The sequence below is a fragment of the Emydura macquarii genome, unplaced genomic scaffold (genome assembly GCF_026122565.2).
Source record: "Emydura macquarii macquarii isolate MOO-44397 ecotype Brisbane River unplaced genomic scaffold, CSIRO-AGI_Emac_v2 contig_2676, whole genome shotgun sequence".
In the NCBI taxonomy this organism is placed as follows: Eukaryota; Metazoa; Chordata; order Testudines; family Chelidae; genus Emydura; species Emydura macquarii.
Window position 1 is genome coordinate 4,151,217 of NW_027132813.1, and position 23,389 is coordinate 4,174,605.

The window sequence follows — 23,389 nt, forward strand, 5'->3', positions numbered from 1 at the left end:
AGTTGAACCTCAGGCCATCCACACCTCCCATCTTGTCATTAAACCCCATGGAATGCCCTGTGCTCTGAGCTTTATGGCATAAATATGCCAAGGTGTCAAGACAATCCCATCAACCTTGCCATTATTGCAGCCCTCTATCAGAAAATGGAGTTCCCCTTGTCCCCTGCTATGACTTCGGTTCAAGTGAGAGTTGTGCCCTGAGCATTGGTTGGATTTGTTTTTCTCTTTCCTAGGCACTTAGATTTCTTTGAGATGGTGAGAAATGAGGATGATCTGGAACTTGCCAAGCGGTTTGATGTGGTGAGTTGCCTCTCTGGGAGCTGGAGTTGCCAGAGACTGAATATCTGCTTTGGCTGCTGAATGCAAAAGCCTGCAACTTTCCCAAGCTGTCACCAAGGAACAGTCTTGGCTGCTGAAGGGATGATGGATATTCTTTCTTTGCTGTTTCTCTTGTACAGAATAGGGATCGTGCATGTGAACAATGAAAACATTAAACACTGATATGTCACAAGGGAGATGGTGGCAATTTAGAAGGGACAGGTGGGCGAGGGGCACACACATTGTAAGGAAGGAAAGAGTAGCTGGAGCAAGATCAGAGGTGCATGATCCCAACTTTCCAGCCTCCTATCCTTTCCTTACTGCCACTGCAACTAGGTGTGTCAGTGCTGATCCCAAAGGCCCACCTGATTCCCTATGTACCAACCCTTTTTTTCACTGAAATCCCTCTATTGGGTCATCACAAGGGGATTCCTATCTTTTGAGGTCTGCTCATCTCTCTTGTTAAAGACTTTTCACTCTTGGTTCCGTCTTCCACTTTGTATGTTTCTCTTCCTCCTTCACAAGTTATTTCTCTGCTTTCCTTGCTCCAGATTCACATTGATACAAAAAGCGCCTCTCAGATGTTTGAGATGATCAAGAAGAGATTGAAGCACACGGACGCCTATCCCTATTTGCTATCAGTCCTTCAGCATTGCTTGCAGATGCCTTGTGAGTACATCATTGCTTCCTGGGGCAGAGGGGATAGAGAGCCTTGATATAAGATGAGGGAGACAGATCACAAGAGGGAACGCTCTCTCTCTGATACAATAGAGGTTTGTTCAGACATTGATGTGTGTGAAGAAGCTGGGATTTGACATTGACCCCGTCCTGTGGATGTTGGAAGGTTGTAAGCCAACAAGTGGCATCTTTACCTCTCTGCATTCGCAAACAAAATTAAGCAGCTTGGGGGCCTCCCAGCTAGTCGCAAACTGAGCTTTTGGAGGTTTAAATTGGAAGCTTCAAAGAAGAAGGACGGAACTCTTGTGCTCTACGTCTGGGAACTCCCAGGATTGGGGCCATTTTGAATTTTAACACAGTGCAATAAGGAATTAAAAAAAAAATGAAATAGAAGCTTTGTTCTCCATGAATGGGAAATCCCCCAGTAAGCATGTCTTTGGGAACTGTAAAGGGGCTCTCGGACCCCAACTGGAAACCAAATCAGCATTTTCTTTTTGAAGTGTATGATATGAATTGGGTTATAAAAGTTTTATTTGGTTAAATAATCAAATTTGTAATTATTGCTTCCAAAGGATAGTGGCCAAGAAAGGGCCTTTAGCAGGATCATTACACACCTGTTTAACCTGGTCCTTTTAAGAAAGAGGGCCTGTGGAGTCTTGGGGAGTGGTTTTAGTAAATATCACCCTCTCTTGAGCAATGAGACTGAGGAGATTAGCAGGGGAATTGGGGGTAACCATCCTGATGTGTCTTTCCAAGAGGCTACACACACTGCATTATGGGGAATGTGCTGGATATAAGTGCATGCATCCACAAAGCATTCATATGACATAGTAAATTCTTTAATGTGATACAAGACTGCCCATGTGCTTTGGGGGCTGAGTGAGAGCCCAGAGGAGGGCTAAACTTGATAGGAATGTTGTCAGTTTAGAGGTACAGTTCAGCAGTCTGGAAGTATTTAATGAAAACAGCTTTTGAAGGGCCAGACTTTTAAATCCATTCGGCTAATCTGCAGTGCTTTTCCTGCTGTTGTGTGCGCAGTGTGCACTCTGCATCTTCCTGTCCTAAAAGGATCTTGGCCCCTCCAACATGTACCAGAGGGGTCAGTCTCTCTCTCTCCTTTTTTTTTTTTAAACACATTGGTAGCTTTTTTATAGCTTGCTATATCCATAAAGTTTTATTGAATCGAATTAGATAGCTGAGCATGCAAATGGTGAATATAAGTCTTTGTAAAACGCCTGGTCACTGTGGTATCTAGGTACTCGCCTCCCCCCCCCACCTCCAAAGCCAGGCCCCAGCAAGTACCAACGTCATAACTCTGACCTATGGAGGCACCTCTGTAGGTACATTTCTGCACACACTTACCTGATCTACAGTAGGAATCATGGAATTTGAGTGTGCAAGTTAGACTCATGGTGGTGCATGCACTTTTCACGCTATTCTGATTTGATAGGATTTTACACCCTTGTTGCCTGCCTGTAAATGACGGTGCAGAATCAGGACCTATGTTCTATAATTTAACAGTAATGGGACATTTCAAACCCCAACCGTTTTTTAAGATGGGTAAAAGGAAAGTGAGGAATGTTGGCCTGTTATCTGCGGAATACAGGGATTCTAAGCACTTTTAGATGCTAATGATAACCCTTGTACATTGGTATTTCTCCCTGCAGATAAGCGGAATGGGGGAAATTTCCAGCAGTGGCAGCTGTTAGACAGGATACTACAACAAATCATTCTTCAGGATGAGAGAGGAGATGATCCAGATATAGCTCCGTTGGACAACTTCAATGTCAAGAACATCATTAAGATGTAAACTGTGTTAATTATTTTTACTGAATTCTGTTATCCAGCACTTTAGGTGTAAATGACACTTAAACAAAATACTAAGTCCCTGCACTGAAGAGCTTACATCTAGGTTATATTTTATTGTAATCTGTTGTAAGCTTTCTAGTTTAAGCTATAGTTTTGAAGGCAATTGTCGGTTCCTTGTTTTCCAGCATATGTTTTACTTTCTTCTGTTCTTTGAGCTCTGTTAGCTATAAAGCTAATGGAAAACCAAGGAAGAAAAGTCATGAAATGTTAACAAAATTGTTTCCTTTTTTTTTTTCCCCACAGTGTTGATGAAAGTTGCATTGAAATTTTCTGAAACTCTACCAGCTCTACTTAGATCTCTTTTATCCATGGCTTTGGGTTAATTCAGAAAGATTTCAAATAACAACATAAAATAAATCAGCAGCCAAATAGCATAAATAACTTTTCCCTGGCCATAAAATATCTGCTCTCTCCCTCACCCACACGCAGTTTTGGCCAGTGGTTCTCCAGTTATTTCATTCTGTCAGCTGCTTCATGTGAAAGAGGTGGGCACACAAACCGTCTCTCCCTTCAACTCTTCCTGTACCCCCATTCCTTGTATAGCATTGTATCTTCCAATACCAAACTGCCTGATTCTGCAGCACACCAGGATGATCTGTGTGGACCACTCATGGCCCACAGGCCATTGGTGGAAAACCTCTGGTCTAGATAGTATAAAGTGCTTTGTGATAATTCACGTATAAAGCCCTATATAGAACTAAATTCTTTTGTATTAAAATTATACAATACCTTCTCTTAGGGATGTGAGCCAAAGCTAATTTCTCATTAGTTGTTTTGAAAAATGCATTGTAGTTGACTTCCTTCTCTCTGTCCCAATGGGACCTCATTGTAGATTCCCCCATTACTTGTTTCATGGCTGCTCTTTCTGTTGTGTATTTAATCACTCCTTCTCTGGAATATTTTCTTTCACTAGTGGAAAATGGCCATATCAGTTGGAGATGTTTGCATTGTCTGGCAAATGATACATTATCCAAAATATAGCCAGCTTCCCTCTGTCTCCCCCACAAGAGACAAAAATGCAGCTGCAAAAGTGGAATAGAAAAACGGCACCCGACAGTTGAAAAAGGGTTGGGATAATTTGTGACCAGCGGCAGTAATAATTTTAGTTATGAAGACTCTGATAAAAGTAAATAGATTTCATACTGCAGAGACATTGACTGACCACAAAAGGGGCCAGGAAGGATTTCCCACCCCTCATGTATAGCATTAAACAACAATGCAGGTACATTAAAGGCCAATTACATCATCATCTGTAGCATCAAGTATTGGCTACTGTGGGAAGCAGGATACTGAATTAGATAGACCACTTGTCTGATCCAGTATGGATATTGTCTTTTCCAATCATTGTACTTTGGGCTAGTTGCCGGGCTGGATGGTTCAGAGTTGACCATGAATGATCTGGTTTCATCTTTCAGGCTGGTGAATGAGAATGAAGTGAAACAGTGGAGGGACCAGGCAGAGAAATTCAGAAAAGGTACGTGGTCTCTCTGTTTGAAGAACTGAGGGAGATGACCTGATTTAATGACACAATGGTATACAGGAGAGATGAAGATGACCTGTTTGAGCTTCCAGTACATATCCCCATGGAACAATGCTTGTTTGGTCCTAGCAGTATATTTCCCAATGCCTTCTCTAGTCTACTTTTAAATGACTCAAGTGATGGGCTTTCCACAAATTTTCATGGGCGATTATTCCACAGCCAGATAAGTCTCTGTTAAACAATAGCTCCTGAAAATCAGTTTACAGATTTGTTTCCCCAGTTTCATCCCATTATAACCCTCAACCAGTTTACATTATTTATCTCAATCTAGCTCATATCTTTTTAGAGAGCTTTCATGGGTTTTACTTAATCAGTCATGCTTCCTCATTCTTTCTGCCCTGCTCTCTGTAGAACATGCAGAGCTGTTGAGCAGACTGGAAAAGAAGGAAAGAGAATGTGAGATAAAGACCCAAGAGAAAGATGAAATGATGAAGACATTGAACAAGATGAAGGACAAGCTTCAGAAAGAATCCTTGGAACTGCGCCAGACCAGGGACCAGATGACTGACCTGGTAGCTCAATTCAATGAGTTCTCGGTATGAGATTGGGACTTTTCCTCTCATCCTTTAAACAAATGAGCAAAGGCAAGATAAGGGGGAATTGTGTCCCCCCCCAAAGGTGGAGGCTTAGGGTATGTCCGTACTGCTATCAGTAGTATGTGACTGCAGCATGGGTAGACATTCCTGTGCTAGCTATACCCATGCTAGCATGGCTAAAAATAGCAAAGAAGATGTGGCAGCCTGGGTTTAGCATAGGTGGTTCAAGCACACCAGGGACTGGGTGCATATTTGCATTGCTGGCCTGGGCTGAAGCCCCTGCTGCTGCATCTTTACAGCTATTTTTAGCTGTCCTAGCTTAATTAAAGCTGGCACAGATAGTCAGCTCATGTTGCAATCACACCTCTGATTGCAGCATAGACACACCTGTAAAGGCTGCATAGGCTTGCTTTAGGGACCAGAGTATGTGCCCTGGTAAGATATACAGGGGTCAGTGCCCACATGTCTATAGATAGTCTGTCCCATTCTCTTTGTACTCGCCGTCTCATTTAACCATACATAAAAAGCCGAGGAGTATGTGCTGCTTCCCACAGTGCAGCAGACAGCCATAATTTGTGTTGAAAATCCCAAATGGAGAGAGAGTTTGCCCCTCCCCCTCAAAAACGGCTGGAGGAATGCCAACTTCACCAGTTATATGGGTATAGGAAATGTTAGAAGGTGACCATGCTCCTTGTGATGCCTCTGGAGGGACTGCGGCTGCTTCTGCACTTTTCCAGCAGCTGCCTGGTGCAGTGCCTTCCCCACTCCCAGCATGCCTCGGCCTCCACGAACCCAAATGCAGCCCTTAGAAGCTGGTCACTCTGGATAGGGGCTTCCCCCCTGTCTTGGTGCTAGTGCGGTTAGTTGGCATGTATTCAGTATTTCGAACCCCACGGTTCAAAAATCATGCATCAGCCTCCAAAAATCCTTAGGTTAAAAGAAAAAAATGACGTATTGCTGCCTTTTACTTGGCTCTCTGTGTTTTAAGGGTCACGTTTTCAAGCTCTTCTCCGCAACCACGAGGGCTAGAAACGTATTTTTTTTCTTTCAAATGAAAGCTGAGATTCTCTCATTATCACAAAACTCTGCAGTCTGTGGCTTTAAGAAAAACACCAAATACTGTGAGAGAAAATCACATCAGTTGGCAACACAGAGTTATTGTCCATTTAAACAGCCTCTGCTTATTCTTTTGTTTTCCAGCAAGGAGGTGGCATTTCCTTCCCAGCCCCTCTCCCACCCCCTCCTGGTGGCCCATTAGCTTTGCCCTCCTCTCTGATGTTGGAGTCTTTGCCCCCGCTGCCACCCCCACTCCCATTCTCCAGCTGTCCCCCTCCAGCTCCGCCACCTCCACCAGGAGGGCCCCCTCCCCCACCTGGGGCCCCTCCCTTCTTCAGCATGGGGATGATGCCCCCTCCCACAACGACCTTCAGCAACAGCGGGACCAGCCTGAGGAAGAAATCTGTCCCACAGCCTTCCCACCCACTGAAATCCTTCAACTGGGCCAAACTGAACGAGGTAAGACATGGCAGTGCCCTCCGTACCCCATCGGTCCTAGTCAGACATTACCCAGGTTGGCCAGTGCCATTGGGGAGATGTTTAGGGTGCCAGAAGCTGATGTCTTAGTGTGTCTGTTCAGATCAAGGTCGCTGTCCTGCGGGAGGCGTTGTATTCGGTTCCGCAACATTTCACAGCGAAAGAGCCCTGTGGCTCTTAACCATGCATATTCCCAGCAGGCCCTATGAACCTCATCTCAATGGACTGCATTATCATGACCAAGGCATAGCCTAGACTTTCCTGCATCTGATCCAGGTGTATCCACAGGGGATCTTCTGACATAAACCAGAACCAGGTGTCCCCATGGCTAAAGCAGAGAGCTAGCCGGTTCCTGCAGACTCCCATCGGGTAACATGAGCATCCATTTTGTATGGCCAGCTAACATGTTGTGTGCAGAGCCCAGTGCAGACATTGCAGAGCTGACTTCTGTATTAGCCTCCATTACCCTGTCAGGGGCAGCCTCTCGGAGGGGACAGTGGCCCATTGCTGTCATCACTTATGTCGTCATGGCCAAACGTGGCCCCAAGGCTGCCCTTCTGGTGGTCAGACTCTGCCTCTTGCCATTACTCTCCCTCTAGGAGAATTCCTAAGTGACGCTGCAGTGAGAAATGGAGAACAATTCAAATTGACCATTGCACAGCTCACTCCTTTTCTGCCACCCCTACAGCCACTCCCACCCCTCTGCTTTTCCCCCTCCTGCTGAATTTTTTTTTCTCCTCTTCTCTTTTGGGTGTTTTTTTCCACAGATAAAAAAAAGTGTCTGTGTTGAATTTGGATAGCTGCCTAGAAACCCACGTTCTTTTTTAGACTGAAACTCACCCGGGGCCCAACTCAGGCATTCGGAATGAGTGTCTGGGGACCTCTGGAATGCCACAAGAATTCACTCTCTCTCCTTTTCTTTAAAATAAAACGAAGTGAAATATTTGCTGCACCGTCTGTGCTTGTCTGTCAGGGCCATGTGGGGGTGTGGGAGAGAATGTAAGAGTGGGGATTTATTTTCCTTTTCAGAACATGGGACTTAGTGCTCTGAAGAAAAGAAATAATAACAATACATATACTTTAAAAAAGCAAGAGGCACAGGTGTTTCTGTTTAGTGCACAGTAACCACAGGCTTATCCTGCCCTCCAGTTAGGAGTGGAGGCAGCTGTGCTAATAAAATTGAAGGCCTGGGCAGTGAGGTGGGTAAAAGGTGCTATTTTAGGGAATGTGGAACGGTTTGTGGAGGGGGCAGGATATTCCTATGGGAGCATCGGTCAGTGTTAGTATTTTTCCTTAGTGAGCTCTCTATAGATCCCAGAGATTGTGGTGCTGTCAGTAAGGGGTAGCTGGCATGATTGTTTGAGGCACTGTTGTCACAGCATCAGTTGACCTTACTCACTGCAAAGGGGGAGGAACCAGTTTGAGCCACGTCCCTCAGACCTGGTAGGTGCCCAAGCCGCTGCTGGGCATTACCTCTCTGCTCGTGTGTGTGGAGTAACTCATGGGTTTTAATCCTACCCTCAGAACTCCGTGTCAAGCCAGACGAAGGCTGGTTTAATGAGGTCATCTTTCGTATTATTTACTTATTGGCATTTCTGCGGTGCTCATCCCTGCAGTCTCTAAGCACCCCACAAATGCTAATTAATTAAGTCTCTCAACCATTCCACCATGTAGGAAGTGATAGCTCTATTTTACAAATGGGGAAGCTGAGACGTAGAACTGGTTTATTATTATTTGCACCACAGTATCTCTAGATTCCCCAGTCAAGGTCAGGGACCCATTATGTTAGGTACTGTACATACACGTGGAGACAGTCCCCACCCATATGATCTAAATAGGCAAGACAAGCAAAAGGTAGAAGAAAAATTTAAGTGACTTGCACAAGGTCACATGTGGCATCTGTGGCAGTAATGAGGATAAAATCCAGATTTCTTGATTTCCAGCCTCTGCCTTAACTACAAAACCTTCCTTCTTCCCCCAAGAGCTGATGAAAGGACCACAGCATGTTTTGAGGTGAATCAGGTCAAGGGTTGGGGCTTCGTACCTAGGCCAGCAGGGCTCCTAATTCTGGATAAAATGGAGCAGCGTTGACAGGCTCCAGAAGGAGCAGTTTGTGCTCTCTGCACCTTTGAGGGGGGTGGAGTGAAAGGAAATGGGGGGAATTCATAGGTGACCGCCCCTGAAAATGTCTTGAGAAATGTGAATTTACCACAAAGATTGTTTTTATTCCTTTGTTTTTATGAGCTGCTGGGCTCAGCAGAGAGACCAAGTGCTAAATTGGCTATGGATAGTAAAATCCCCTTGTACCCTTATTGTGGGTGCTGAGAGGCCCACAGTGTCTCGGGGCACTGTGTGTTCATGAGGCGGAAACTTGCATGGTCTGTGCTGTACCTCTTATCTGGCTAAACAGAGGAGAGTGATAACCAGGGCAGCTAATCCAGTGCCATTCACCAGCATTAAGATTGGCCCTTTCCTTCCCAAGCCAATCTATTGTGTGTTATGAGAAGGCTTGGCTGTTTTCTAGCTCTTGTTGTCTAAGCACTTGACAGTAATAAATCACATCCCACAATTCTCGGGGGCACTACGGGAAAGGGAACTCAACCAGAGCTCAGCTGGAAGACATTCATGCTTTGAAGAAACTACATGAGCCCATTAACAATGACTCATTAATTTATCCTAAGACACACAACTGCTATTAGCGTTGTTCTGAATTGATGAGTGGTGTCAGACACTTTGATGCCATAGACTGTGTTCTGGTTAATGCCTTCCACACTGCAGTGCCATGCCAGTACTACAATGCTGTTTGTTGAAAGCTACTGCTTTTAAAAGGGATGGGGGAAGAGACACTAAGCATTGCAGTGTAGCCATTGTGAAGTCCTGGGAAGATTTCCTTCTTGGTTACTAGACCAAAACTGGGGGTTGCTCTCTCCTCCACCAGATGATTTCATCCTGGGTTTTACACATGGCCCATGGCATGCTGGGATGGATATTTGCTATTAGTTCAAAATATGAACCAGATCTAAATACCCAGACGTGGACTTGAACTGTCTTTGTCTCTCTCTCTTTGTAAGAAGTATTAGTAGATTAACTTGGAGCTACCAGAGTAACTAGTTTACCTGCCTATGTCTGTTGTTCTTGTTGGCAGATACTATCAAGCTGACTTGTCCAATTAGGAGTCCTCTAACTGCTGGTAGTGGCTCTACCACGTGAGCTAAAAGGGAGTCTCTTTTTAGCCATACCCAACGGGAGCCAAAATCTGTCTCATCAGGAAGGCTTTTGTTCTTCATATACAACAACCTCTCTTGTGTGAACAGCCATGCAAATAATTTTTCATAGAGTGAAAAAAAATCACATTATCAAAAAATAAAAAAAAAATTGTTCACGTGAGGTCAAATTTTCCCACAAAATCCTGAAAGTGTTTCTTCTGTGAAAATGACAAATTTCCACTTGTGACAATGTGGTGGGATTTCTCTGTGAAAATTTGTAGCGACTGATGGAAAATGGCAGAAATGCAGTTCACAACAGATCATTAATATTCATGGAAAAAATGAGTAGCTTTACACAACTATTCACAGGAGAGAACCCTGGAGTCTCCTGCTTTGATGGAGACGCTGTAATTTCTGTCCCAGGGGAATATTGCTCGTAAGTTGCCATTGAAATCAGTGGAGAGTCTCCCTTCCTCCAGAAAGTGGCACAAATGGTTCTGAGACTTTCTTCAGTAGACAGCTCCTTAAATCAGCACGAGTGTCGTGGCAAATAGAATGATCCCCAAATGGCTCCACAGTGATGGGAGCCTGTCACGGGAGGCCCTTTCAAGGGAAATGGGTCTCAATCCCACTTGACACAGCCAGCTTTCCTCCCCAGATGGGGAAAATGATCATGTGACCAGTGAATCCTGTAACCCAACCTGACCTAGCTGCGTGGCCTGGGAAGTGTTGGCAGTGGGTGGCTGCAGAAAGGTTGTGAGGGCCGGAGGAGAGTTCAAGGCAGGCAAAGGCCTGTGGAAGACTCTAGGTGAGCAGGCATTTGGGGGTGAAACACTATTCAGGAAAGAGCAGGAAGCCACTCAGACAAGCCCAGGAGGGGCTGAGGGAAAAGATGGAAAGGGACTGGGGAAGGGCTGAAAGCCTAGCTGAGAGCGTGGGTAGAAGAATTAGAGGAGAGAAGACAGACCTCTTGGGAAGGCGACCATGGATTTAGTTTGGGACAGGAGCAAAGACTGTATTTTGTATGGTTTTAAGCTTGGACAAAGGAACTCTTATGTCCCTGGAAGGGTGAACTTGTGTTAAGGTTGTTAGCCAGAGGACCAAGCCACTGCAGCAAATTACAACAAGCCGTGGCAGCTGCTGAAGCAGGCTGAGAATGGGCAAATGAGGCAGGGATGCTGCAGGGCCACCCCAGGCCATGTGAGGGTACTCTGGAGGTGGCCGCCCTCTTACAGAACTACATGGGGCTATAGGGTTGACATAGGGCTGTGCAACATCTCTGTGTGGAAATGTTCACTGTTGTCTCAGGTGGTTCTTTGCCTCACAGATTTTGCTTTGAAATGAAATGGGACAAAGTAGCTGTTGTCAATCAATACCATGTCCCCCAATCTGAAGCTGCATTATTCTAAAAATGAGCCAAAAATAGATTTATTCACATGGGTACAGGGATCCATTACTAAGAGGGAAAAAATCCATTTGTCACCACATTTTCGAGGTCACAATGAAATGTGAAAAAATTCAAATTTCAAGCAGTTTCACCTTTTGGTTGTGAATAGTTTGCATGCATCTAGTGGTCACCTGTCTTAAAATTCACCGGACACTCACAATTTTCATAGGTTTCTCTTGACTGTAGGACAGCTAGGGAGGCCTGAATGTATTTAGGGCCTCCCAAAATGAAGTCATGGCTCACTCGTGCTGTGATATGTTGATGCATGATGGAGTTTGGTGACTGAAACAGCTGGCAGCCACACGGCTGTATGACTGCCTGCCCAGTGCAGCCCCTTGTTTTGTCATCTTCGTAATTCTATGAGCATCCAGCTTCTTCAAACATGCAAGTACGGAAATAAAGTGACTGCAGGAAGGTTATAAATATAATGCACCAAAAACCCATCTCAGTAGAGCAAAACACCTTATTGCAACTCATCCTGACTACTCCCATATTTCTCAAACTACACCACTGCTTCCCACCATTTCTTAGCTAATCACTAGGGTACCCTGGGAAATGTAGTTCCTGACTTTAGTTTCTCATTGTGGGCCAAGACTTGTGCAAATCAGAGAAACCACAGAGCTTGGCAGGCTTGTAACAATTAAAAAAAAAAAAAAAAAAAAAAAAGGTAAAGAATTTATTTTATTTTCAAATTGCTAGTTAGGGACCATAAATATTTTTATGGGTCTAAGGGAATCATTTATCATAGCAACCACACTATGTGAGTCTGTTTCTCTTAAAATGCTTAGTCTTTCTGGCCGATGACAAGAAACTATCAGCCAGTTAATCCATAACCAAGCAGCAAGAGCACAGCAGAAGAAATTGTCTAGCAGCCCTCTCTGCAGCTTTTCAAGGTTAGCCTTCAACACAAAAATGGAAGGGGCAGCCCCTCCCTGTGTGCGCACCACATACTGAAGGCTGTTCTGCCCCCACCTCTCTGTGTAAGGGCTTTCCTCGACTGTTACCTGGTATACTTTTTCAGCTCTTAAGCTGGGCTGTCTGGGTCAAAATTCTTTTGTGCATGACCTGTCCCAGCCTTGGGTGTGTCTTCATAGATTCATGTAATATACAACCAAGAGATGGGCAAACCAGCTTAGATAAGTCCATATCCAATATGAGTCTCAGAATGAATGTCTTTTGAAATCTGAAGAAGTAGGGGTACCTTTGTTTGCTTTTTTTTTCTGGGGGAGGAGGTGACTTGGGAAAGTTGCTTTATATGTTCCCTTTGTAATTCTTGTTTCCAGAGTGATCAGAAATCCACTGAGAATTGCCTCCCTCCCATGATCCCTCCAGTCATAAGGGAATCTTGCTCCCACTATAGATTTCCAGCCTGGTATCTAGATCAACAGAGTTTGAGCAGTTGTTTTGGTCACATCCAAACTTTCACTATACACAACAGACCTCTCTCAGGGCTTATCACTTTGTCGGAGTGTAGGGCTTTTCCTGAAAGACTCCACATCCCTGAACCAGTACAGCCTTCTGTCCCAACTAGTGATGGGATGACCCAAAAAAGTTTGGAAGCTCAGAGAAACATCAAGAAGTTTTGGTGCTTGGCTGGAACTTTAGGGTCTATAAAACCAGACTGGAAAGTGCATGAGAACTAACTTGGTCTGGATGCTTCTGGTTGATACTGGAAATAGAAGCCTTAAAACTCAAACCTTAAAACTCAAAGGCTTTCAAAAGCTTCCTTGTTTCAGTGCCAGTAGAGAGCATGTAGCTGTGAGAGGCCATCTGACTCACCTCCCATGTTGGTGACTTTCTATTTCATGCTAAACCACCCACAAGACGGGGGTAGATTCTCACTGGAATGAATCAAGGGAGACTATGCCAGGCTGGGAAAGACTCTTAAGGAAATCAAGGCTCAGATGATCTTCAGTCGGATTCTGCCTGTCCCTACAGGAGGACAACAAAGGCGTGACAAGATTCTGATGATCAACAGATGGCTCAGGCAGTAGTGCTATAAGGAAGGCTTTGGGACGTATGGTTACTGGGAGGCATTCATGGACAGAGGACTGTTCTCTCGGGATGGACTTCACCTGAGTAGGGAGGGAAATGCACTTCTAGGATGGAGGTTGGCACAACTGATTAAGAGAGCTTTAAACTAGGGAATTGGGGGAGATGCCCAGGTAATCTCCATGCCTGATTTTAGCATTGAGAGGGAGGAAAATGAAGTAAGAAAGGACACAGCAGTGGGGAGCAGAATGGACATTAAGAGGAAAGGTAGTGTAGATACCAGTTTAATCGGCGATATTGGCAGTAGCATGACTGTGCCAAATCAGGTAAGGAACGTGAGCGAAGCCAAACAACAAAATTTAAGATGTTTGTATACCAATGCAAGGAGCCTGGGTAGCAAAATGGAGGAACTAGAGCTACTGGTAGAGGAAGTGAAACCAGATATTATAGGAATAACAGAAACATGGTGGAATAGTAGTCACCACTGGTGTACAAGTATTGAAGGGTATGTGCTATTTAGGAAAGACAGAAATAAAGGCAAAGATGGTGGAGTAGCATTGTATGTCAATGATGAGGTAGACTGTAAAGAATTTAGAAGTGATGGAATTGATGATAAGACAGGATCTGTCTGGGTAAAAATCATATTGGGGAAGAAAACTACTGGAGTTGCCTCTGGGATAGTGCTTGGGGTATGCCACAGACCACTGGGATCTGATTTGGACATGGATAGAGACCTCTCTAAGACTTTTAATGAAGTAAATACTACAGGGAACTATTTGATTATGGGAGACTTTAACTTCCCAGATATAGACTGGAGGACAAATACTAGTAGTAATAATAGGGCCCAGATTTTCCTGGATGTGATAGCTGATAGATTCCTTCACCAAATAGTTACTGAACCAACAAGAGGTACCGCCATTTTAGATTTGGTATTGGTGAGTAGTGAGGACCTCATAGAAGAACTGGTTGTAGGGGACAACCTTGGTTCAAGCGACCATGAGCTAATTCAGGTCAAACTAAATGGAAGGATAAACAAAAATAGTCCTTTGTCTAGGATCTTTGACTTCAAAAGGTCTAACTTTAAAAAATTAAGGGAATTAGTTGGTGAAGTAGACTGGACTGAAGAACTGATAGATCTAAAGGTGGAAGAGGCTTGGAATTACTTCAAGTCAAAGTTGCAGGAACTATCGGAAACCTGCATCCCAGGGAAGGGGAAAAAATTCACAGGCAAGAGTTATAGACCAAGATGGATGATTAAGCATCTCAGACAGGTGATTAAGAGAAAGCAGAAAGCCTATGAGGAGTGGAAGATGGGAGGGATCAGCAAGGAAAGCTACCTCTTGGAAGTTAGAACATGTAGAGATAAAATGAGAGAGGCCAAAAGTCAAGTAGAATTGGACCTTGCAAAGGGAACAATAGTAAAAGGTTCTATAGCCATATAAATAGGAAGAACACCAAAAAAGAAGTGGGACCGCTAAGCACTGAGGGTGGGCTGGAGGTTAAGGATAATCTAGGCATGGCCGAATAAAAACAGAGGCAAAATATTTGTTTAGATAATGAGGCTAATGATGATTTTGGGGATAGTGACAGGGCGGCTAATGGGAATGAGGATATGCAGGTAAAGATTACCACATCTGAGGTAGAAGCCAAACTCTAACAGTTTAATGGGACTAAATCAGGTGGGCTGGATAATCTCCATCCAAGAATATTAAAGGAACTAGCACATGAAATTGTAAGCCCATTAGCAAGGATTTTTAATGAATCTGTAAACTCAGGGGCTGTACTATATGACTGGAGAATTGCTAATATATTTCCAATTTTTAAGAAAGGGAAAACACTGATCTGGGTAAATACAGGCCTGTTAGTTTGACCTTAGTAGTATGCAAGGTCTTGGAAAAAATGTGCTAATAAAGTTTCGGGTGACACAAAGTTGGGAGGACTTGCCAATTTAGGGAAGAATTGGGATATCATACAGGAAGATCTGGATGGCCTTGTAAACTGGCGTAATAGAAGTAGGATGAAATTTAATATTGGAAAGTGCAAGGTCATGCATTTAGGAACTAATAACAAGAATTTCTGCTATAAGCTGGGGATGCATCAGTTGGAAGTGATGGAGGAGAAGGACCTAGGTGCGTATTGGTTGATCACAGGATGACTATGAGCTGCCAATGTGTTGTGGCTGTGAAAAAGGCTAATGCGGTCCTTGGATGCATCAGGCGAGGTATTTCCAGTAGAGATAGGGAAGTGTTAGTACCGTTATACAAAGCACTGGTGGGACCTCATCTGGAATACTGTGTGCAGTTCTGGTCCCCCATGTTTAAGAAAGATGAATTCAAACTGGAACAGGTGCAGAGAAGGGCTACTAGGATGATCCACAGAATGGAAGAGCTGCCTTATGAGAGGAGACTCAAAGAGCTTGGCTTGTTTAGCCTAACCAAAAGAAGGTTGTGGGGAGATATGATTGCTCTCTATAAATACATCAGAGGGATAAATACCAGGGATGGAGATTAATTATTTATGTTCGGTGCCAATGTGAACACAAAAACTAATGGATATAAACTGGCCATCAGGAAGTTTAGACTTGAAATTAGATGTAGGTTTCTAACCATCAGAGGAGTGAAGTTCTGGAATAACCTTCCAAGAAGAGCAGTGGGGGCAAAAAACCTAACTGGCTTCATAACTGAGCTTGATAAATGTATGGAGGGGATGGTATGATGGGGCAGCCTAGTTTGGCAATTGACTGATCTTGGACTACTGGTGGTAGATATGCCAATGGCCTGTGAAGGGATGTTAAATGGGGTGGGTTCGGAGTTATTAGAGAGAATTCTTTCTTGGGTATCTGGCTGGTGAGTCTTGCCCACATGCTCAGGGTTTAACTGATTGCCATATTTGGGGTCAGGAAGGAACTTCCCCCCCTCCCCCCAGGGCAGATTGGCAAAGGCTCGGGGTTTTTTGCCTTCCTCTGTAGCATGGGGCACAGGTCACTTGCTGATAGATTCTCTGTACCTTAAAGTCTTCCTTTAATCCATGATTTGAGGTCTTTAATAACTCAGTAGTAGGTTAGAGGTTTATTACAGGAGTGAGTGGGTGAGGTTCTATGGCCTGCGTTGTGCAGGAGGTCAGACTAGATGATCATATCAGTCCCTTCTGACCTTAGAGTCTACGAGCCTGTGTCTATGAAGTCTGCCATACGTCATGCTGCCTTCACCATTGTGAATGTCAGTGCTGTTGTTTGAGATTTGGGATATGGATTGCATCTGTTTGAGACCTGTGGGTATCTTCTGGTGTAGACAGGGGAGCCCATCCAGTAGGGGATGATTTGCCTTTAAGGACTGGGAGGAAGTCACTTAGAGGGAAAAACCTTAAGACTCCTTTGTACACATGCAGGGTATGTTCTACACCCAATTCAAGTTTGCAGTAAAGTCTTGTGAAATCTGCAGCTGGAGAGAATTGTCCGGGAGTTTCCACACATTAGAGTCCTTGCTAAATTTCCTTCTTATGACGACAACCTTTGCTGCAACGTGACCATGTTCGTTTTTCTGCAGCAGTTGTCATTGTTGGAAGGAAATGTACCCATGGGATCCTGAGTGCTATTTGTGGTGATGTACCCTAGTCTTGGAAAGTGGCATTTTAAAAGGGAGATTGATGTAATGCTAATTGCAAAATGTCCAGGTGAAAAAACCAGCCCCATCATTTGTATTAATGTTTCTCTCTTGATTAGAAAACCTTCCCAAACCTTCCAGAAACAAAAATGCTTCCCAAATGACCGCGTGTGATATGTCAAGTGGATGTGATAGCTGGGCCTGCCTTGCTGGAGTTGGGCATGCTTAGCTACAAGTTTTCACTGTGGTTCATCTCCTGAATGTATGGTTTTCTCTCTGGACTGTAGGAGAAGATCCATGGCACAATCTGGCATGAAATCGATGACTTAAAGCCTTTCAAGGTCCTGGATCTGGAGGATTTTGAAAAAATGTTTTCTGCTTATCAAAGACACCAGGTAAAGGTGGGGCTCTTTCCCGCAGCATTGCAGGCCATGCATTTCCTGAGATTCTAGATCAGGATGGGACACTTTAGTGACCAGACCCTTCACTGGAGGGGGGGAGGCACTAGCAGGGGGCTACTGCTGTTCGAGAGTTTTTGGTGCTCCCTAGAAAAGCACAAGACTGGGGAGGTGGGTGGGGAACAGTTGGCCAAAACATAGTTTGCTGTTGCCTTGATATTTAATCCAAATGTGCAGCCCTTGGAGACTACAGATCCCAGCAGGTAATGCTCCAATTTGATCCGAGAAGCAGCTAGCTTCTGTAAAGCTCTTGAACTTTGTATTCAGTTCTCTTAATCTCTTTCTATCTTTTTTTCCTTCCTATTCATCCAGGGTAAACTCTGGGCAGCTACAGAGTTTTGAGCTATGTGACCAGAATTAGCTGTGTTTTGCTTTGTCTCTTTTTTTTCCAAACAACATGTTGGCCAACTGGCTGAGTTACAGAAATTGTCCGAGTTACAGATTATAACACTAACAACATACTTTAACAACAGCCATTTATTAGAAGGTCTTTTTTCCCCTCCTCCTATTCTTGGAAAGCAAGTCACCTGCAATCTGTCTGCTTCTGAGGAATGAGATTCCCCAGGAACGGGGTTATACTTCAACCCCTTCCCTCCCCCAGTTTTCTCTAGCATTGGTATGTGTTCAGGGAAACTTTGTTGCAACAGTGTGGAATCAGGTCATTGTTCCTAAGTTTGAAGACAGATTCAGAAATGATAGCCAGAAGCTACCTTGATGCTTAAACATTGCCCCATATAATGCTGTAGAATTACCAAGTGAAACTTAGCTGGCTTTGTTCTTCATGCAGATGAATAGCAGATATTGCATGAGAAAAGACCCCAAAATATCCCCCTACGTTATTTGCTCCTCAATAAGAACCCAATTTAGTGAGACTAAAGTACATGAAATTCATTCCTTGTCCAAGGCTCGCTTTAGGCATTTGCAATAATCACAGCTGTGGAGGGAACCATGAACCAGTGCCCAAATAGCCTGAATTGCCACCTGTATGTGTTAGCAGCCGTAACGGCAGCAAGACCCCTTCCCATCAACACACAACATCAAGATGTGAACATTAGAGCTTCATCACTAGGAAAGGCCTTCCAAAGTCTTGCCTCCTTTGGACCCCAAAATCTAAAGCCAAGGCTGTCCTTGTCTGCCAACTCTTAGTTAGAAACATAACATTTATGACTTTATTACCAACCACTGAAAAACAGTTTGGCCTGTTTTTAACCATAATCTAACCTGACACAAACCCCTTTCTGAGTGACCTCCAGAAGTCTCAGAATGATCCTTTTGATCCTTGTAAAAATACTATCGTACTTTATAACAACAGCCCCAGACACTGCAAAATCACTGATTTGAGATATATTAGTGTAGAATCATGTAGTACATTTTTGTACTAACGATAATTGTCTGTAGTCCAGCTTTGGCTTCATTTTTACACATTTTTCTGTAAATATTCCTTTGTTGTTCCTGTTATTTTCTTAAGTAATATTTTCTTTCATCTACATGTGTCCCAGTGCAAACTGGATTCCAATCAATAAGTCCTCACCATTGTTTTTTTTTTAAGGCCAAGAAACCAAAGTTCCTCATGAATTAAAATCTGATAAGAACTTTTTCAGTTGATTCACACTTGGTCTTTTTTCCTTTTTATTGTCGGAAATGCTCCACTCTGGCCAGCTATGTGTTTACTCTGGGTTCATGACTTTTAAACTTCATCCAAATATCTGTAAAGAAAAATGTCAAAGCAAATCTCTGCTCTTTTGCATTTGCAATAGAAAGTGAGCGGGTAAATAAGGCATTTCTTTCTTTTGCTGCTATTAACATGATCTTAATATATTTTTCCAGTTTCATTTGTTAAACTGCTTCTTTATTTTTAAAGACAAAAGGATCTGTTCTCCCCTCCCTTGGCTCATGAATCTCTTGCTGATGGCTCTGGGGAGAAGCAGTGTTGTGTCTAGTGGACTGAGAGTCGGGTCTCTTGGGCTCATCTACTGACTGCTACTGTTTCTAAAATGTTGACTAAATCATTTGAATCCTCTGTGCCTTAGTTTCCCTGTCTATAAAATGGGGATAATATCTGCTGCAGAAGGATGTTGTGAGCCTCAGTTATTTAGTGTTTGTAAAGTGCCTTGAGATCCTTGGATGGAAATTGCTATAGAGACACAATGCATTATGATTACTAATGGTGAGCTATGTACATGCATAAGGAGAGGAGAACAGACCCTGGAGTGTTAACCTTGGCAATTCTTTGGAGAAGGACTGTGGCCTAGATTTTTAAAGGTATTTAGGTGTTGCTCTATTCAGCATTGCAAGGCCCAAGTACATTGACATTCAATTAGCAGAGAGCAGTGTTGAAATACCTTTTCAAAATCTGGGCCCATGTTACTTGCAAATAATTTTATTCTCTTAGAAAACTGTGTATGGCTAAATTCTGCCTCTTTGTTAAACTTGGTATCTTTATCTCCATGGCTAATGTTTGGCATGTTTCCTTCTCTGTTATTTGCGGCTGCTGCCTGCATAGGACCTGCTAACTAACCCCTCCTCCTGTAAGCAGGTGAGTACCACTGTCTGCTTCCTGAAAACAAACTATTGGCTTGCAAGATTCTCCTGCAGTGTGCAGACCAAAGACAAACACAGCACCAAGCAAATAAGGGGCCATGTGCTCATCTAGTGCTCGATTTGCATCTGCTCCTGCCTGGGTGGGGAGGAGGTACAAGGAGCTCCCCTACTGGCATTCATCCAGGGGAGGGAGAAAGCTGTACACAAGCACCTTCCTTTTACTCAACTGTGCAAAATGTGATGGTCTTGGTCCAGTTTCTACTGACTGATGACCACATCATGGAAGCCTTATCTGTACATCTTGCCCTCATTGATCTCTTTGTTGATAGTTTTTAGCAGAGAGGCTAAGGAATAAATAGGACATAGAGTGTGAACTCATCCTCAACTGTAGCAATGGTTTCTGCAGTGCACGCTGTGAGACACATCGGTAGGACACTGGGGGGAAAGTTTACACTGCCCTGCCCGGCCCACACCCACTTTGACATCAGTCTCCAGACCTTTCATTTCAGTCCCTTTCACCAGCCACAAAAATGTCAATAAAGAAAAGCTTCTGTCTGTGGGGCTGGAAGAAGATGCTGAGGCTCAACTTGAGAAGAAGGTTTCATGTTATTCAACAGAGGCCCTTCAGGGCAATTGAGGAGCAGAGAAGGTAGATTAGAGCGGAGTCCCATTCAGCTCACCTCCATATGGGAGTCACATAGCCCTCAAAGACCAAGAGAAGAGACAGAAGTGTGGGTGGGTGAAGTGAAGAAGTTCAGGCTCATTGTCTACTCATCACACTGTGGCCACCCTAAATAAAATCAGTAGAGAGCACTTGAAAGAAAAGCACAGCTTTCAAAAGTCGGTTTGTTCTGTGGCATAGTCCCCACTGTCCTATAGCGAATCTTGGTCACCAAGTTTCTGGGAACCACCATTCCCAGAAAGTCCTGTAAGAACCTTGGCCATCAGGGAAATCTGATACATGGCTATGGTCAGCTCGATAGTTTTCAGTTTAAGGGACAGCGAGGAATGAGGTTGTATGGTAAAACAGCTCTCCAAGGCAGATAGAATTATTTGGGGTCTAGTGCTCTAGCATAGCATTAGAGATTTGGGCCATGTGTCCCTCAGTTCCCTCCTCTAAACCAAATCACACTTGTAACAGGAAGGTGATGTGGGGGACTCATTCCATGTCTTCAGTCCTCCTTGTCTTGTCATCCCCAAATGTCTCATTATGGAGATTTTCAGCTGCACTCTTACATTTGGTGATGAATCTTGAACCTGACATGCTCTTTGGAGCTTGTAATAAAATACCGTACCACCTGAAAAGTTGTCAAAGTCTGGTGGGGGAAGAGCCTGAGTCTACCCAGTTGTCAATGGCTATGGTTATTTTGGATTCAAGAACATCAGACTATACATGAGACTAAGCTGGTCATTACTGTCCCCTTGTATTGTGCCTGAGAAAATGCAGACAGACCATTTGAAGTTCGTTTTCCTGCAAGTGAACTCTCAATCTAGCTTTGGTAAAACCCAGTGCTTCATCTGCTTTTGCTTACACATAACTGTGAGTGTTTAAAAGTAGATCACTCCCAATAAAAAGAGAGCGGGGATGAGAACATATTTAGACATGGCTGGTCCAGAAAAGGCCAAGGAGTGGCCTATGTTGGAGTAATTCAGGGACTGGTTCACCTGGAATCTTGGGGGGAGGGTGATGAAAGGGAGGATGCTATTCCTATGCCTGCTGCGCAGCTATGAGAGAGATGCTGCACAAGCAGCACAGCTAGATCCCAAGCCAAAGAGTTCTTCCCCTGGTGCTGGTAATGTTAAACAGATGCGCTTGTTGGCAAGCTTAGCTAGTGAGGTACAGTGAAGGCCCTAATCAGGCACAAAGCACAGACCAGCCAAAAGCTCTTTACTTGTCATTGCTCCCCACCTGCCCCTCTTTCCCCTGGGAAGCTGAAGAAGCTCAGGAAAGCCTCTGCATTGCCAGATCATTAATATCATGGGAATGCATTTCTTCGGTATTTGTCAGCTGTCGGTTTGGCAACAATAACCGCCACAAATGCCCCACTGTCTTCTCCTGACTGTTCTACAACTGGTCCTCCACTCGCCCTCCTGCTGCTTCTGTCTGCCTTTGATGTATCATTGAAAATAGTGGAATGTCAGGTCATGTTTGGTACATCTAGCAGCACCACTGTTGCAGTCTGCTGGCATGGACAGAAGAGCGGGACGCATTTTTCTGCCAAAATATTTGTTGGCAAAACATAGATTTGTCAATACTAAAACGTTTTGCAAATTTTTGTTTTGTTTTGCTGAATTGTTCATGTTTAAAAAGAGAGAAATCCAAAAAGTGGAAACGTTTTGTTCTGACACTTTGAAAAACAATAATTTTTATTTTTCTGTTCAAAATGACTTTTCGTTTTGAAATTTCCTTCAATGTTTTTTTAAAAAAATTGAAAAAGCTGGGAATTGAAAAAAAAAAAATGGTTTCTGTTTTTGTTTTTAATTTTTTGATTGGTGAAAATTCTGAAATTGTTTGTTTTTTGGGTCAATTTAAAATGATTTTTTTTCAGAATTACCAGTGAAGCAAAATATCAGTTATTCATGCACTTCTAATATACACTCCTGGCACTTCCAGCAGCATCAAAATGGTGTTGAAATACACCCTGGGACAGCCAGTACTGCAGGTGTGTTGCAACAAACTAAGGAACTAAGATGTTGCTATCTTTGTTCCAGAGATTCATGACTTGACTGTCAAAATGTGTATGGATCAACACGTCTAGTAGTGGATAAGGTAGAAAAGTAAACACTTTAGAGACTTTATGCCATTAAAGTTGGTCAGAAGACAGATAAGTTGCCAAGGGAGGTCACGTAGTTGCCACCAGTGGGTGTATTACAGGCAAAACTAGAGTGGTTCTGTGGAAATCTGTGGACATTGTGATGCGGGAGGATGAATTATAAGACGCCTAACAGGTCCCAGAAATGACCGCCGGAAGCACGCCCCCCTGTTCTCCTTACTATCTGCTCTGAGGGTGACTAGAGGATTAGTGTCCAGGGTTGTCAGTCTAGCATCTCTCATCAGCACCAAATCGCTTTAAAAATATTCTTAGACTGTAGAAGAAAAAATAAGATACTCAAAATATCATTGAAAGCCAGTCTCTTAATATGATGGAGAGAGGAATGACACTAGTGTGAGGACAGGACTGGAAGCCAGGGTTTCCTGGATGCTAATACTACCTCTGCCACTGATTCCCTCTGGGGTCTTGGGCGAGTTTCTTAGGCTCTTTGAAAAATTGCAACCGAAGGGAGATGGGAGACTTATCTTTATGGCCATCTGTAAAATTGGCATCTCAGTTATTTCTCTACCATGTGACAGTATTAACTAGGGCCTGTAAAGTAGTTTGGAGATTAAAAGTGTAAAAAGGTCTATTCTAGACATGCCCGTGCAGAGCTTCCATTAACCGTGTTGGGAGTCACACAAGCCCTTTGAGAGGAGAACAGACTCACTGAGCATCTTTGTCTGCCAAGTCCTGGTTAATTCTCCACTACAAGTGGACAGTAACGACAGCAGGGAGCCGTTTGTGGCTCTCTGATCCTAGCCACTCAGCCCCAACAGAAGCTAGAGCTGAGAATAGTAACTAGAGGGTACTCTGCTGCAGTCATAAGCTCCGTAACAGACCTTACACCAGCAGA

The 23,389-nt window shown here is 43.8% G+C and overlaps 1 protein-coding gene across 4 annotated transcripts in view; it reads left to right on the forward strand.

The window, feature by feature from the left end:
• The window catches only part of DAAM2 (dishevelled associated activator of morphogenesis 2), a 252,754-nt gene that overhangs the window by 187,292 nt on the left and 42,073 nt on the right, over positions 1-23,389 (forward strand). For 3 of the 4 annotated variants that reach the window (XM_067564774.1, XM_067564776.1, XM_067564775.1), the window contains exons 9-16: positions 234-300; positions 870-987; positions 2,664-2,802; positions 4,281-4,339; positions 4,757-4,941; positions 6,142-6,456; positions 17,009-17,116; positions 19,683-19,715. In XM_067564774.1, the coding sequence (XP_067420875.1) occupies positions 234-300; positions 870-987; positions 2,664-2,802; positions 4,281-4,339; positions 4,757-4,941; positions 6,142-6,456; positions 17,009-17,116; positions 19,683-19,715 (1,024 nt within the window). The remainder of the gene's footprint in view (positions 1-233; positions 301-869; positions 988-2,663; positions 2,803-4,280; positions 4,340-4,756; positions 4,942-6,141; positions 6,457-17,008; positions 17,117-19,682; positions 19,716-23,389) is intronic. The other variant, XM_067564777.1, reaches the window with a different exon arrangement.